The following is a 16,374-nucleotide window of genomic DNA, read 5'->3' as shown; positions in this document are numbered from 1 at the left end:
CATGGATAGAGTTATTTCAGGAGGACTGAAGTTACCAAATGTCTGACTTGAAGATAAGCAGCATAACCTCAGGAATGTTTTTGTGACTCAGAGATAAGAAAATGCCTAGAACAATGCTATGCAAAGAAGCTGGAAGCATACCACTATTATATCTGCCTGTTTCAATGAACTCACTTTGTGGGAATGTGAGTTTCATGAATCAATTGCTAAGAGCGAGCAGAACTCTCATACTTCAGCAAGTATATCCCACGATGAGGAAGAACTTTGCAATACGCTTTCCCCCAACCCTTACGGCAGCTGCTCTACTCACGAGGGTAATCCTTTGGGTGTGTCTTCTCAGACCAGTTTCCGTAAAATGTGAGTCTGTACTTGGCTGTTCCACAGGCACAGCAGTCTAAGATTGGTTTATCAGTCACCCCATCAAACGTGGAATCTGAAACAGTCAGGAAAGTCACCAAGTTAGGAAACAAACGTGGGTCATTGATAAGGCAGCACCATCATGGTCTCGTCCTGTCCTTAATGCTTGGGAAAAGAAGATGAGGTGCCATTTTCATTGATTAATAACACCTAGAACCAGGTCAGTACTTGGGCTATAATGAACTTTATATACCTCTAAGTATGGTAACGGTATTTTGCAAATAAAAAAACCAGAACTTCTGCTCTACTAATGTGAGGAGATATGTAGGACCAGTAAGGCAGAATATCTGGGACTGGGGCTATCTTGGGAAACGGGGGATAAAATTCACTCAGTTATCCTTTCTGGGCCTGAATCTGTTTCCCCACCCCACCCACAACAAGATTTCTCCACCGTATTTTAAGAGGCATATGCATGTGTGTGTTTTCTCTAAGAAATATTCTCTGGGGCCAAATTGCCAGGACCAGAAGGAGCAGCTTTGAAGGAGAACAGTGAGAACAAGTAGAGAGACATAAAGGACTGCTGAAAATTATTTAAAAAGAAAAAGATATGCATATATAGTCACATCACATCTTATCAAGCTTTCAGAGACTGCTGGGAAGGGTGGGGGTTTGGGAACATGTTCATAAGTTCAGGTTTACTTCTGAGCATAGAAGCAGCCAGGAAAAACTTAACAAGATTCCCTCTCCACCCCCATTTTTAGCTGTGCATAGCTGATAAGTGGGGAAAGAGAAATTACATGAATAAATTCAGTATTTCCGATTGTCAAGCCCCGTCCCTAACTGTGCATTGTTGCTTTTAGTCTGTTCTGCTTCCTGCAAGATGAAAACAATAACTGCAGATGCAACTTGCTTCAACTGCTTTTTCTTTGTTCCTCTAGAGGTACTAACATAAATGCTCCTTTTTTTTCCAAGTTGGACATTTATTCTTAAACATTATATAATGAACAGTGACAATATAAAAATCTTTTTGAGTGTAAAGAAGATCATTTTACAGGCCTTCCTTATGGAATTTGCTGAGTTCATTTGGTTTGAACATGCAAAATCAGTGATGGGTAGAGGGAAGTGAATTCTGCCTTCTAGGATGGAGACACATGTATGGGATATTGTAATAATAACTACACTGTATAGAGACCTTGTATGTGCTGATTCCTTTCCATATATTGTCTCATTTAATCCTAGCAATCCTGGGAGGTAAGTACTTTGGTTAACCCCATTTTACGGATCAATAAACTGAGGCAGAGTAGGTAACCAGCCCAAGGTCACAATGTTAGTGAGTGGTGCAGGTGGACCAAGAGCTTTGAGCCCAGAGGCCGTGCTCTTAATCTCTGCACTATAACCCTCCAGGAAAGACCTTCTGCTGGACAGATCTGCATAAGCACCAATGAGAGAAATTTTTTTGTGTTTCTCTTTTTGCTTTTTCAAGTGAAGAATGGTGCATTTAAAAAATTACCTCCCTACATAGCTCCAGGATTTCTAAACAGCCCCAGAGAAGAGATCTGAAACCACCCAAAATAGAAATAATTGTTTGGCTACTTTTTGTACCCTTGGAAAAGGCCAGAGCATTGTCTATGCTTAGGAGCCGGCTCCCCACTGCCTTATGCGCACGAAACCCGGGTCTGTTCCTGGGTGAGCCACTTTGATAGTTAAGGGACAAGCCCTGTTGAATGTATTTCAGGACAGGTAGCTTAAATCAGTAACTCCTGAACATTTTTTCTTTTTACATTTCCATTATGACCAGCGATGTTGTGAAAGAAACTAAATTAGTTTTGAAAAGGCGATTCAGAGCTAAGAGATACATGCTGGGGTCTCAATTCTAACTACCAGGCGCTGTTAAATGAGGCAGCAACAATCTCTCAGAGAACCAAAATAAGGCCAATGGGTAGCTTTACCTTATGAAAAGTGCTTTCAGATACAGGTAGTAAACTTAAAGATATATCCAGGAGGTCAAAGGAATACACTGAGAATAAGCCTTTTGAATTCCAAAGGAAAATAAGCTTCCCTTTAAAAAATAAATTTCTAAGTTTGAAACTAAAAGCAGACATACTGGTTCCTACCAGGGAAAGCCTATTGAAAATGAGCCAGGTTTCCAAAGGGCAGGGATAACAAGTGTTAACTCGCTTCTATCCACAGCAAGGACTGCAAATACAGGTAACTTCAGGCAGTGCAGCATCTCCTGAGCGGCCCTCTCCCCAAATTTCTACACCCAACTGCTTTTTATCTGTGCAGTTCTTAATTTTTCCCCCTATGGATTAAGAGCTTCAACTGGGAAAAAAATAACAGACACGAGTTTCTTTCTCCTCTTCCTTGATAGATGTGATTTGATTCACCAAGGAAGCAAAGAATGCAAAGACCCTAATGAAAGAGCTAAGATAATTAAGGAGCATATACACTTAAGAAAAACCCCTTTGCTCTACGCTTGTAAACTAAAGACTTTCTTAATGTAATCTGCTTTGCTAAGTGATGGATTTCCTCAGGAGTCTGCTGTCTCTGGGGATCACCTGCAACTGCACCTAAGATCCTACAGCCCAGGATGGTCCTGCTGGGCCTTTTTTCATCCACAAAGCTGCCATTGGGAAGTAGTTTTTTCATACATATGCATCCTTAGTCATTTGATAGGATCTCTGCTTCAGAACTGAGAACCCATAGAGATTTGTATGCCATTTTATTGACGTTGTATCTGCAGAATTTTAGCGTATTCGTATTTTAGATGACTTCCCCCAACATCAGGACTAAGGCTTTGGAAAGCGCACTTTAGTTAACAATTGCTGGTCAGTACATGGAGGTGACAGCAAAGCGTCTCCTAAGAACCCTCAAATCTGGGAAATAAGCTGTCCTCTGGCAATCAACCTAACAAAACAATACCACAGTGGCTGTGATTGGCCACCTGTGGGTGTAGACCAAAAGGTGGCCTCTAAATGTGTGATCCAGAACACCCACAACTCTAACCCACGGGACCTCAATGTCGTCTCCTGGAGGCGGGGTAGGAATGGGATTGTCCTTTAGGAACCAAGAGCTTCAACAGTTGAGATGTTCCCTGGTTGGAGAAAGGCTGAGTGAACTTGCGGACAATTAACTACAGGAAAGGAAAGCCAGGAAAGCCCCCAAACCCATGTGTCGTGATGCCCACCTGGAAGCTGACAAGGGCCTTGGCCCACAGGTTCCAGCTCTCTAGCCCCTGTGACAGGTATGACCCAAATGCAGGGCACCCAACTCTTTCCTGTTTTGCTGTTTCCATGCTCTCCAATCAGTCCTCCAAGTGGGACCTAGTTTCTGCCCTAGCTCAGCTGCAGGGAGACCTATGCTTTGTCTACCAAAGGTAACCATGCAAGCTGCTGAATTGGGAGGTAGTCCCTTTGATAGAAAGGCAGAGGGTAAGGGCATTGGCTTCTAGGTTCACACCCTGCTCTCTATCACTAGCTGTATCATCCTGAGTGAGCTGTTGAAACGTCTTGTGCCTCAGGCTTCTCATCTATAAAATGAGGATGCTATAGGGGGCCAGCCTGATGGCATAGTGGTTAAGTTCGCCCCCTCCACTTCGGGGGCCCAGGGTTCACCGGGTTCGGATCTTGGGTGCGGACCTACACACAACTTATCAAGTCATGCTGTGGCAGGCATCCCACACATAAAAAAATAGAGGAAGATAAGCACAGTGTTAGCCAATCTAACCTGAGGAAGCATGTTAGGGTATCTCCCTCAGCAAACGAGAGGAGGATTGGCAGCAGATGTTAGCTCAGGGCTAATCTTCATCAAAAAACAAGTAAATAAATTAAAAAAAAATAAAATAAGGATGGTATAATAATCTTTACCATATATGGTTTGTGCAGATGACATGATTAAGGCTTGTGAAAGACTTAGAATAGTGCCTGGCATGTAGCAAGCACTCAAAAAATATTAGCTATTGTTATTATTTTCCCAGAAGACTGTTACCAACTTTTCTTTTTCATAGTACCTATGATGTGCTAGAATTGGAGAGGTCTATTTCTTCTCAAAATGCTAATTGCTCTAAATGCCAATAAAAATTCTGCAAAAATGAATAAAAGTGAGATAATTAAGTTGTATAATTTTAGAACATTTTCTATTTTTATTTAGTTCTCTAACAACTTCTAAACACATTCAGACACTTAAGGTCTTAATTTTTCACGGTAGATTAATAAACAAGCTTTCAGATGTAGATAATTACTAACACTGATATATAAGTATCATTTCCTATGTGGCAAGGTGGCGTGGTACTATTTTACTTACATTAAGTCAAGTGGCTAGAAAGGGCAGAGGCAGGATCTGAATCCAGGCCTCTGCTCCTACCTCCCCATCTACTTAATCTCCATGACCATTGCAAAAATGCCTTCAAACAAGGAGAGGGCATGGATGAGCTTGCAAATCCAAGGACCAGATCCTTGAATGCGATGAAATCACAAGGTCAATGCCCCCTTGGCATCCCCATCTCCTGCCCATCTTCCCTAGAGAAAAATCCCCCCACATCACCCAGGTGCTGGTGATTATTGCAGAGAATCATTACAGACTTCTTAAAGGTACACAATTGTGCGTTCCTTAATTAAGTCCTGTGAATTATTCCAAGGAACCTCTTCAGAATAATCACTGTTTCACAAAAATAAGAAGATGATGGCACCAATCTAAGGTACATTATCTCCTACCCAGGGAATCAAGCTGAGTAATTAGAGCTTAAGGCGGATCCAATTATCTACAGCACACAGCCAGATTAAAAATCGGAGCTGCGTGGGGAAGCAGAACGCGGAGGAACTCAGAGAGTCCAATCGCCTCAATTCCTGCGGCTGGATGCTTAGACTGAATGAGCCAGCTTCCGGTTATCTGGCCCTCTCCCACCCACACGTTCTTACCTTGTTCACAAAGTTTCTTGGTCAGAGAGCCCTCATCTTGAAAATAAATGATGCGTTTCTGTACAATGCTGGCCCTGTGGGGAAAGAAGACACAAGTGCCGTGGTGAGGAGGGCAGATTTAGGGATGTCAGATCCTTGCTTGTCCACCTACGGCTGTGTGGCTTTGGGTGAGTCACCCCAACTCTCTGTGCCTCAGTTTCTCCATTGGAAAATTGGTGTTAATAATAATACCTACCTCATGAAATTTCTCTGAGAACTAAATAAAATGTATGTCAAGAGTTCAGCACATGCCTAGAAACCACTCAATAAGTACCAGTTATCGTGTTGGTGGAGGTGGTGCTGATATTATTATAAAGATGAGAAAGTGAGCTAACAACAATTTCAATAACTTTTCTCAATGGTTCATTTTACTCTAGCTTTGTATCAAACTGTTGAGGCCATTTATAGATCAACCATGTTCAAATCAGAGAAGTATGTCAAACCCTCGTCTTGAAGGGGAAAAAAGGAATTTAAAAATATATTTTGATTTGTTCTGAAAATGTCATTCTATATCTCTCCTGAAAGTCTAGACGAAACTGTCTCCTACATTTTGAACAAAGACAACTTCAGCTGTTATAGCTCCCTCTTAAACTTGTCAAACACAGGATCTTAGAATTTGGAAAGAATATTTTGAGGTTGAAAAATGACTTACGTTTGGCCAGCACATATTTTCTCTTTAATCTAGGATTGCACAGACACGCTGCTTCTCCTGTAACCCACTCTGCTGTGTACTTTCAGCTGGCCCCGCAGAGGCTGAATCCTGAAACCCAGTGTTCCAGTAATTGGAAAGTCTACAACACTTAACATCGAGACGGTGCCAATGGATCTCGGGCATTTCTATTGATTTTCTTCAGCAATGCCGCTCAGTCAAAAGGTAATTTTCACTTTGATTTGCCCTATTTAACAGATAAAGGGATCCCTTGACTCCATCACAGCTGATCATACTGAATGAGTGATAGAGTCACAGGATCTGCCCTGTGTCACATGATCTCAGACCCAGTAACGGGCCCATGTGTGCAGGGATGTGCAGAGTACAGAGGCGGTTTTCCATGGTCTGGGCCTAGGCCAAGTTGACTTTCCAAAGAAATGTCTACTCTATACCCAGTCTTGCAAAAAGAATAAAATTCAGGCCAGCCTAAGATATCTTTTACAGTCTGTCCCCACCCAAAAGAGATGAGATGTTGAAACAAATGAATGAAATAGGCTTCTTGTCTACACAAAGTTACTTTGATCATCTATCCATTCCATCGCCCATCAAGCAGAAAGTTTCCCCAGGCCCAGAGAACACTCAGCCTCACCCTAAAGCCAAATAACAGAGCCTTTTGTTAGTCGGAGCATCCCATCCCCTCCCACAGTGCTTTCAGAGTGTCCCTGCCAAGAAGTGTCTCGGGGACCCCTGTGGAGGGCAAGGAGAAGGCCTAGGGGGAAGTATCCCAGGCCCCACATTATTCCTTCAGCCAAAGTCTCCGTCCCCATTTCAGCCAAAGTGGCCTCCTCCCCTATTTGTCCTCCTGTTGTATTTACTGGTGTCTTTTCAACAGAGTGGTTGGAGGCCTGCTGAGTGGCCAGACCCTGGCCAGGGACCCTGTCACAAACAAGACAGATGGGGCCACTTCCCATTCTCAAAGTCGACAGAAGAGTGGGGAGAAAGCATTAAACAACTAAGTCCTCAGCCAACCATTTAACACAACCGCCATTAAGTACTGAATGGAGAAGTCCCTATGGTGTGGGAAAGTATACATGGGGGTCCTGACCAAGCCGGGAAAGGCTCCCCCCGGGAAAGACAGCTGAGCTTAGATTTGAAAGAGTAGGAGCTAACTAGGCAAGTGGGAGGGAGAAGCAAGGGAGAGGGCATCCTTTGTAAATTCCTTGAGGTAGGGAGGGTCATGGCTGGTTGGAGAACCTATGAATGATAAGCCAGGGAGGTGGTGTGAGAGGAGCCGGGGGTGGGCAGGGCCAGCAGGGAGATGGCATTTTACTCCAAGCTGGATGAGACATCTTTGAAGAGTGTGTCCTGAGGAGTGAGAGGATCAGATTTGCTCTTTTAAGAGAGTGCTTGGGCCATAGAGTAAAAATGGGTTGATGTGTGGTTACAGAGCTCCAATGCAAATAAAATTTTGTTTCAATGAAATTCTCTTGCGTACAAACTTACCATGGTATTCAAAGCTTTTCATAAAGTTTCCCCCCAACACCCTCTGGCTTCATCTGTCACCATTTCATGTCATGCGCACTGGGTTCCAGACTTTGTGAAGCATATGCCCCTCGTCTGAACACCTCTTCCCCTCTACCAGGCCCTTGACTGTCCTGATTCCTCTCCAAAAACCTTTCTTTGCTAGCATCTGTAACAAATTCCTCCTGCTGTGAATATGAGAACAACAGCAAAGCCTGTGATTTGAAAGCATGATCATGTTTAGAAAAATTAAATTACACCCAAATTTTCCAAAAGTCGGATCGTAAGATTTTGGGGGACCAGAGATAGAAAACATGTATTTCATATAAGATGTTTCCATTCCTTCACGCCTTGTTGTACAAAGTCTAAGGTGGCCCACACCTCTTTTACATAACTGTCATTCCTGAGCCCTGACCGTGTGCCAGTTGCTGTGCTGGGAAGTCCCTTTCTGTACATTATCTTTATGTCTTATGCCTCACATACACCACAGGACCTCAAATTCCGCATCCAAAAGCCTTGGGCTAGATGTATTTTTGGATTCAGAGTTTTTTATATATTAGAAAGTTAAGGTGGTAATACGCCATTATCATCCCCATAATCAAAAACATCAATATTCTGCAGCAAAATATAAGAATATTCATACTAAGAGAATAAATAAAAACTATAAATAGCTTCATGTCAGTTTAGGTCAAGTTTAGCAAACTTACCAGAATGCTCTTGTTTTTAGAGGGCTTAAGATGAGGGTTTGTGGCCATTTTCACCCTTATCTTACAGCCGAGGATGACTGAGCGGCAGGGAGGTTCAGCAACATGCCCAAGGGTTTGAAGTTTGCCCTCTCTACCTCCAAAGTCCACGATCTGTCTTACACTCAAAGTGGTTGTAAGGATTAAAGATGATTATTATAAAAAATATAATTGTCCCGTGAGGTAGGTATTATTATGCAATGCAACCTCAAATGAATTTTCCTTGGATCTATTTTAGCATCTCAAGGGAACACTGTGGAGAACTGATACTTTGGTGGGTCTCCTGGAGCCTGGGCTGTGACCACCTGAAGCTCTCCACGAAAAGACTGAGCACACATCTCTACGCCCATGCTTGGCCCACGCTCCGGATCACGCCTTCTGGATTTCAAACAGTGCAGATCAAATGTGGAATACGGGCTAGTTCTGATCCAGCCCTGGTGCTCTGGTCTCATCTCTATCCAATCCTCCTGAGCACTCTATCCAAGCTGTATCCTATATCTTTCTTCACCGTCTCATGCCCCTGGGCCTCTGTCCATGGGACTCCTTCTGTCTTTCCTCGTGACTCCTCAACACACACACACATACACACACACTTCAGTTAGCTAACTCTTACCCAACTCAGATGTTACTTCCTTCAGGTTGATTCCTTGACTGGGTGCTCTTCCTGTGAGAGCCACAACCTCTTCGGCTGCTCCTACCACAGTACTTTTTAACCTGTATTTTAAGTGCCTATCTACTTCTCTGTCTCCTGGGCTAGATTATAAGCTTCTTGAGAGCAGGAACTTTATCTTACTCCTTTCTATAGACATTAGCGTCACTGCAGTATGGGGATTCAAGGAGAAGGAACATGGTTTGGGGAAAAGGAGAGAATATGAGATTGAGCTGTCTGTAGGACATGATGGCGGTATGTCTAGTGGGTCGTTAGACAAAGGGACCTGTAACTCAAGAGAGATGTGAGGAGTGGGGAGTATGGATGTGGAGTCACTGGGGCAGAAGGAAGAGTGGGAGCTTTTGAAGTGGCTGATGTCACCCAGGGAAAGCGTGCAGAGTGCGAAGAGAGTCAAGCAGAGCCAAGAACTCTGAGGAGACCAACACTGCCCTACAGATATGCCAGCAGAGACCAAGACTTTGGTGCACTTGGTTGCAAAAGATGTTTCTTTTTGTTCCTCATTTGGTCAACTCCTGAGAGAATTTTTATATTCTGAGAAAATGCATTTCACTTTGAGTCTGTTCCCATCAAAAGCATAAAACTCAGCTGAGATTTATAAATCATATTATAGTTCAGAAAAATAATAGCTTTACAAGATGAGAAAGCTGTTAGTAAGAATTCCCTGAACATTTCAAAATGACAAATTTCCCCCGTTCCGTGTTGCAGTTTGGCAGGGCTGTTGCACAGCGTTTACAGGCTGATATACTGGATGCTCTCTTATCATGAGCGTGTTAGGGAAATCTAAATTAAATTTCTCAGGACGTTAGCTCTCAAACTTTGGACTACTGAGGTTCCAAATAACTTACTAATCATTTCAAAAGTTTTCTTTTAGACTTACAGCAGAACCTTTTCAGAAACGCCATCTGAATCTCCTAGATGCTCGGCCCTTTTCTGTCTGAAGGGTTTACTCATTTGCTGTTCTTTTTCCTTGAGGAATTTGCCTGTGGGAGTGAAGTTAGAGTTTGCTAAGTGGTGGGTTTGTGTCTAGTGCTGGAAAGGCCTGGGATCCCTGCTCTCATGGAAAAGGGAGTGGGAGACCTCAGCAACTGAAGGACTTGGAAGAGGCCAGGCCATGAAATGACTTAAAAATACACAGGGATCCTCAGCCGCTGGCTCACTGCCATGTAGAGATAATTCATGTCATGCCCTTACTACATGCACGTTGCACAAAGTAAATATTCAGGACGTGGTGGCCATGATTGCTGCTGTCATTAAGTCCCCAGGCCCTCACATAGTGCCTGGCACATCAAAGTGGTAATAAACAAGAGCTATTATTATGATTGATATCAGGTCTGTCTCTTTGGCTTGTGGAGGGAGCAGTGAGGGTGCCACTTGGCTCAGGCTGTTTCAGGTGGCGAAAATGTACAGCCAAAATGAAGCTCGGACTTGTGGTCTCCAGACTCTTTCTGCCAACCTTCTTCCGAATTCCAGTAAAATCCCTATTACGGAACATTTCTTGGAATACTTTACAAAATTTGCCTATGATCTCAGGGATATTTTCCATAGAGGTGATCCAGTGTATGACCAGTAACATCTTCCTTCTACCAATGAAAGAACAACTCTATGGGAGGACCCATGAATAAAATATTAGTCATAGTGATGGTAATATCATTAGGAACTGAGGCTATTCGCCTTATTTCACTTCACAAGGAGGCCAAGTGCTAACCTGACCATGGTCTCACATTAATCAGCAAATATTTACAGAGGCTGGGTGCATTCCATGAACCAGACTCTTGCCAATCGTTTATATGGCTTTAGGTGGATCTCAGGACATGGAGCTGTGTCCAGGAGTTACCGGGCATCCTGGCAGCCCATGATAATGTGCTCATGAGAGAAGAAAAGTGAAGGCTTGTCTGCAAGGCTCTATCTACAACACATATGAGAACTCCATGGCTGCCCAACAGTAAGGTCCCAATCCACGCTTGGGATCACAAAGCTACAGATTCAGAGACTGGCATGGTCGTCCACCATTGTTGCAAAGAGGCAATTCTAGTAGCTGCTAGGAGATTACTCCTGCTGAATTATCACTCATTCATAAAACATTGACTGAGCACTTGTTTTCTGTCAGGCACTTTATTAGGAGCTGAAAATTCAAGGATGAATAAGGGATGGTACCTTCCAGTAAGAAGCTCCTAGTCCAGTGGGGAAAAGACAGAGACAGAAAAGGAAACAGGAAATCAATGTTGAGCGCAAGAATGGAGGAGCCATGGGAGTCAGAAGAGCAGTGACCGACTAACTTTGCCTTGGCAAATCTCCAAGAAGCAATAACGGCAGCCCTGAAAGTCTGAATTGGGAGAGGGGCAGTGGAAACACAGAATCTAGGAGACACATTGTAGGAAAATTGATCAGGACTTAGTAACTTACTGGATCTGGGGCAGAAAGAGGAAGTTGAGTACAAGATATTTTATTTATTTTTTGTTTATTTGACGATTAAGCACTCTTCTAAGTGCTTCATAAATAGTAACTCATTTAATCCTCCCAACAACCCCATGAAATAGGCATTACTGTTATCCCTATTTTACAAATGAGAAAACTGAGACAGAGGGAGGTAAGTTAACGGACGCCCTGTAGACAAACCCCAATGACCACAGGGAGGATCAAAGACGCCAGTGACAGAAACAAAAGGCAAAAGGGGCAAGGAAGAATTTTTTTTATTTTTAGAGTTTGTATTGAGATAATTGTAGATTCACATACGGTTTTAAGAAATAACAGATATTGTACTTTTTTCCCAGTTTCCCCCAATGGTCATGTTTTGCAAAACTTAGTAATATTAAACAAAGATGTTGATGTTGATATAATCCACCAGGGTTGGTGGTGAGTCTGGTAACAAAATGGTGTGATAGGATTAGATGAGGGCCAGTTCATGCCATTTGAAAGACATTATGCCTACGATAAGCTGCCACACTCAAAGACAGACGTTCCCAAATGACTCTCAGAACACAGAGCATGTTACAACCCCAACTGGAGAATCATCTACAAGTGTTACGGTGACTCAGAGGTGGAAGGCCATTTCTGGCTGGGTTGAGGCAGAGGTGGAGGTGGAGTCGGGGGAATTATTGGTCGGAGTGAGGCCTGACAGGACAACTTCTTGGAAAGACGGCAGCGGAGCTGGACTTGGAGTCCCAGAGGCTGTCTGTAAGCAGGGATGGGTTGTTTGCAGCAGCTAGAGTTGCACACCAAAAAGAGATCCTTGGTACGTCCACCATCCCTGGGCCTCAGAAGCAAAGCCATCTGCTCTGAGCAGACATCTCGACCTGAATCAGGGGCATCGCCTCCACACGGTGCTGCATGTACACATGCAGCTTAAGTTATGACCGGAATCTGGCTAAGAGGTCAGTAAGATTCTTAACAAGACTACAATCCATTCCCAACCTTGTATGGTCACTGGATTTCTGATGCTCCTGATTCATATCATCTACAAAGCCCTGGTTCTGATTTTAACAAAAATTAGAGGAAAACTAATTTCAGCACTCAGTTTGTTTCTTCTTAGAATGACCCTGGGGATAGCAAGTTTATCATGGTTCCATTTTCTCTTATTATTGTCCGATTACAGACCTAATCTTTATCATACATCTTGTCACTACTATTTTTCTAGCACTTTAAATTTTATCCCTCCAAAATTCAATGGAAAATTAACGAGGAATTGCTTTTCGTATCATAAGAGAGATGTAAAAAGAAAAAAATAAAATTGGATTACGTTTTAAAAGAACTAATCTGTATGTGAGAGGCATTAAAGCCAGACAGACATTCATTTACTCATGTTTTTATTTAACAGAGTAGGTGCCACAAAGCGGTGTTAGGAATTGGAGATACAAAGATAAATAAGATACAGTGTGTGTGACACCAAACAGTTGACAGCTTGATAAAAGAGAGATATGTAATCTGATGAATCAAAATACTGCATAGCAAGTAGTAGAGTCTATCCAATATCCATTCCTGCCATCTTCCAAGCTTGCAGAGCTCACATTTTTTGAGGGGTGGTATCAGGTAATCCAATCATGATGGTCCTGCTCCCACTTTCCCAGCCGTCCTTGCAGCTGGGGAAGGAGGCATGTGACCCACATTCAGCCTCATAAAGGGAGGTTTGTAAGATGGAAGGGAGACCTTCAGAGAAAGTTTTGCTTTCCAGATGAAAGAAATTAATGATCCACTCTGGCCGGTCCCTCTTTTTTCAGCCTTGATTACAAACACAATGTGTGAAACAAGGCAGCCATTTTGTGATCATGAGGAAAATGCCAAGAAAAATCAGAGGCTCTAGCCCTGACGTCATTTAGCTGCTGAAACAATACCAGCAATCACCTAGCTCGGGCCTTCTTGTTATATGAGAAAAATAAACCTCTATCTGTTAAAGCTATCATTGGTCAAGTGTTTTCTCTTTTGTTTTATTTTGTTGCTGAGGAAGATTTGTCCTGAGCTAACATCTATTGCCAATCTTCCTCTGTTTTCTTTTATGTGAGCCACCACCACAGCATGGCCACTAACAGACAAGTGGTGTAGGTCCAGGCCTGGGATCCAAACCCAAGCCACCAAAGCAGAATGCACCAAACTTAACCACCAGGCCACTGGGGCTGGTCCTATTGGTTAACTTTTTTAATGAATACTGCTCTCAAAAGTATGACTAACTAATGGAAAGAGGTATGAACAAAGTGTTGCAGGAGCAGAGAAGAGGGCAGTTCAAAAGGCAGGGTGGAGTGGGCTCTGCTGACCCTGTATACCAGGTCAAGAGATTGCACTGGGAAGCCAGTGGAGGACTCAGGTGGGAGTAGGGTAGAGACACTTGATCAGAAGAGTCTTGGAGAAGGACACTCTGGATGAGACCTAAAAGAGGGCTTGGATTTGTTGGGTGGGAGGTTGTGCTGCTATTGCTAGAACTTTCCTTGGGGTGCAGGGGACAGGCACCTGTTCGCAGTGACTAGGAAGAAAGCAGCAGGCCTGCAAGTACACTCCAGTGTGAAGAGAGACGTGTCTGCAAAAGGAGGAGGGCGGCAGGTGGGAGCTTGACAGGAAAACACAGGCGAGGGAAATATTCTTTTTTCTCTGGAGGAGGCTGTCACATGCCTGTAAGCCGAGGCCGAGGAAACAGTGGAAACCCTTAGGGGTCCCTGCTCGATCACTGGCTGGAAATTTGTCATCTGTTGAAAAGTCTTAAATAAACTCACATGGACAAAATAAATAGGCTGCAGGATGTAGTCCCAGTTGTGGGAGCTCTGACAGGTAGGCAATTCTGGGTGGTGAACAGGACCATGTCTCGTTTCCTGTAATTGTTTTACACCAAACTATCAATATTTTTTTTCAGCATCTTTTGACCCTTAACAGGCTCCTCCTTCTGGCTTAAACTATCTACGGCATTCCTTAACCTTGCAAAGAGATCTATGTCTAATCCTTGAGCCTGGGGGGAAGGCAATATCTCACAACACATCTTTAGGCCAAAAAACCTTTTTCTCTTAGAACTTCTAAGAAACTCTCTTAGAAACACGGACTTTGATGTTCCTGAAAAATTACTTTTTTTCAATCACCCTTAGCACGTTATTCAGCACTTCGTAATATGCTTATTGGCACCCGGGGTGTTACTAGTCATGGGACAACTGACAGGCTCACTGTTTCCACAATGTTGTTGAACCCTGATTCTCCTGTATAACGTCTCCTGCAGTTAAACAGCTGGTCAGTGCCCTTTGCTTTCCCCTCCGACTTCTTCACATCTATAAACCCGCAGCAGACTGTGAGCCCCTCGAGCCCCAGACTGTGTCTTATTCATCATCACATGCCTGGAACCTAGCAGAGGATGCAGCCAAGGCTTACTGAACCTGGGGTTCTTAATCTGGGGTCTGCAGACAGGTTTCAGGATGATGAAATCCCATGTGATGTGCACAAGTGCATATTTCTGGTTAAGAGTTCATAGCTTTCATCTGCTTCTCAAAGGGGTTCCTGACCTTGAAAAGCTTAAGCACCACTATTAGGTCTGAAATGAATGATAGTAGATATGTGAAATGGTATTACTGTCATTCCATTTAATAAAATCTCCAACTAAGATATACACTTTTTTTTTTTTCCTAAAGATGAAGGTTAAATTTTTATTCTAAGCACCCAAGGCTTCAACTGCTTTCTCTCCTGACTATGCTCTGATCCAAAATAGAACCTGTCTCAGCTGGAAAACAAGAAATAGAAGCAAAGTATTGCTCCTGGGTTTCTCGAGTGTTCCTTGCAGAGTCCTTGCTGCTCAGTGCAGGGCGTGGGTGTAATCACATAATCACCTCAGCCTCTAAGTTAGAGGAAATGCGCTACATTGCACGCTCCCTCCCAGCTGGCTCACACACAAGTCATTACTATCTGCAGTTGGTCCCACTCTGCCGTGGCTGCAGCCATCTCCCCTTTCCGTGGGTTCCTGTAAGTCAGGGCTGGCAGCACGGTCCTCTCAGGTCCTTAAGCACATGGCATCTGCCATCCTTTCAGTTCCTCAGAGGGCCTCCCTGACTGTTACCCAGGGCTTTCTTCGGTGGAAATGGGAGCTTCTCATACAGCAGCAGATCCTGTCTTGGGAGATGCTCCCTCCTCTAGACTCAAGAAGGACATGCATGGAAGACTAAACGAAGGATTCCCTGTACAATTACTGCAGTAACCTCCTAATGGGTCTCCTCTCCTTGCCAACCCGTCCAAACTACCTACACTCTGCCAGGGGATTAATCGTCACCTCTAGCACATTACCACTTCCTTTCACAGACTATTAGGCAGCAGCGGCACCAGACTCCTAATTATCCCATCTCCTACCTCTACCCTGCCCTGCCACACCCCAGCACAGGGTCCGGCACAAAGTAGGTTCTCTCTAAACAAAAGTTCTTCTCTCACAGATTACAGTCCAAACTCTTGCTAAACGTCTACAATCCTAAACACCAGGAGACAAGCTGCCTTCCAGGTCTGACCCCTCCTGACTCTTCCCAACTACCGGAACTCAGCCCTGCCTTTTCACTGTGTGCAGAACGTGTATCACAGGGCCCCTCCTGGCTTCTGCCTCTGTTACTGGATAAACCACCAATGCACTTCCGCCTCCTTTCTGCCTAAGCACACCCCACTCATCTGTCACCATATATCACTGCCTCCTCAGAGTCCCGTTGACCAGAAAGTTCAGAAGTGACGTCTCCGGATTTCTAGATCACCGTTCATCTTTACTGTTCATTTGGCATTTGGGCATTGGGTGGGTACTCTTGATGTTAGTTGCACTTTAATATCTTGTTTTACCATTTAACTTATTGTGTGCCTGCTTACGTTTTGTACTTCCGACTGAACTCTGCGCTTTTTCAGGGAAGGGGCTCCTTGTACCCTTGCGGCCCTTCCAGCACTTAGCACGGTGCCTTTCATGTAGGAAGCATTGAGGGTGTGTCAATCTGAGATGTTTCCATATACTGACTTTACCCGTAACTCAACTCTTTCCTATTCAACACATCG

General features: G+C 43.8%; 1 protein-coding gene and 1 long non-coding RNA gene across 2 annotated transcripts in view; one reads left to right on the top strand and one right to left on the bottom strand.

Annotated features, from left to right (window-relative positions):
• The window catches only part of SPON1 (spondin 1), a 245,450-nt gene that overhangs the window by 139,022 nt on the left and 90,054 nt on the right, over nucleotides 1-16,374 (bottom strand). The window contains exons 4-5 of the mRNA XM_023646077.2: nucleotides 5,274-5,347; nucleotides 311-433 (exon numbers count right to left, since the gene is read on the bottom strand). Coding sequence (XP_023501845.2) covers nucleotides 311-433; nucleotides 5,274-5,347 — 197 coding nt within the window. The remainder of the gene's footprint in view (nucleotides 1-310; nucleotides 434-5,273; nucleotides 5,348-16,374) is intronic.
• Nucleotides 423-10,218, top strand: LOC138925220 (uncharacterized). The gene is made up of 3 exons (XR_011441141.1): nucleotides 423-577; nucleotides 6,051-6,186; nucleotides 8,464-10,218. It is a non-coding gene; the product is annotated as an uncharacterized lncRNA (long non-coding RNA).

The sequence above is a fragment of the Equus caballus genome, chromosome 7 (assembly GCF_041296265.1).
Source record: "Equus caballus isolate H_3958 breed thoroughbred chromosome 7, TB-T2T, whole genome shotgun sequence".
NCBI lineage: Eukaryota > Metazoa > Chordata > Mammalia > Perissodactyla > Equidae > Equus > Equus caballus.
This window is presented reverse-complemented; position numbering and strand designations above follow the sequence as displayed.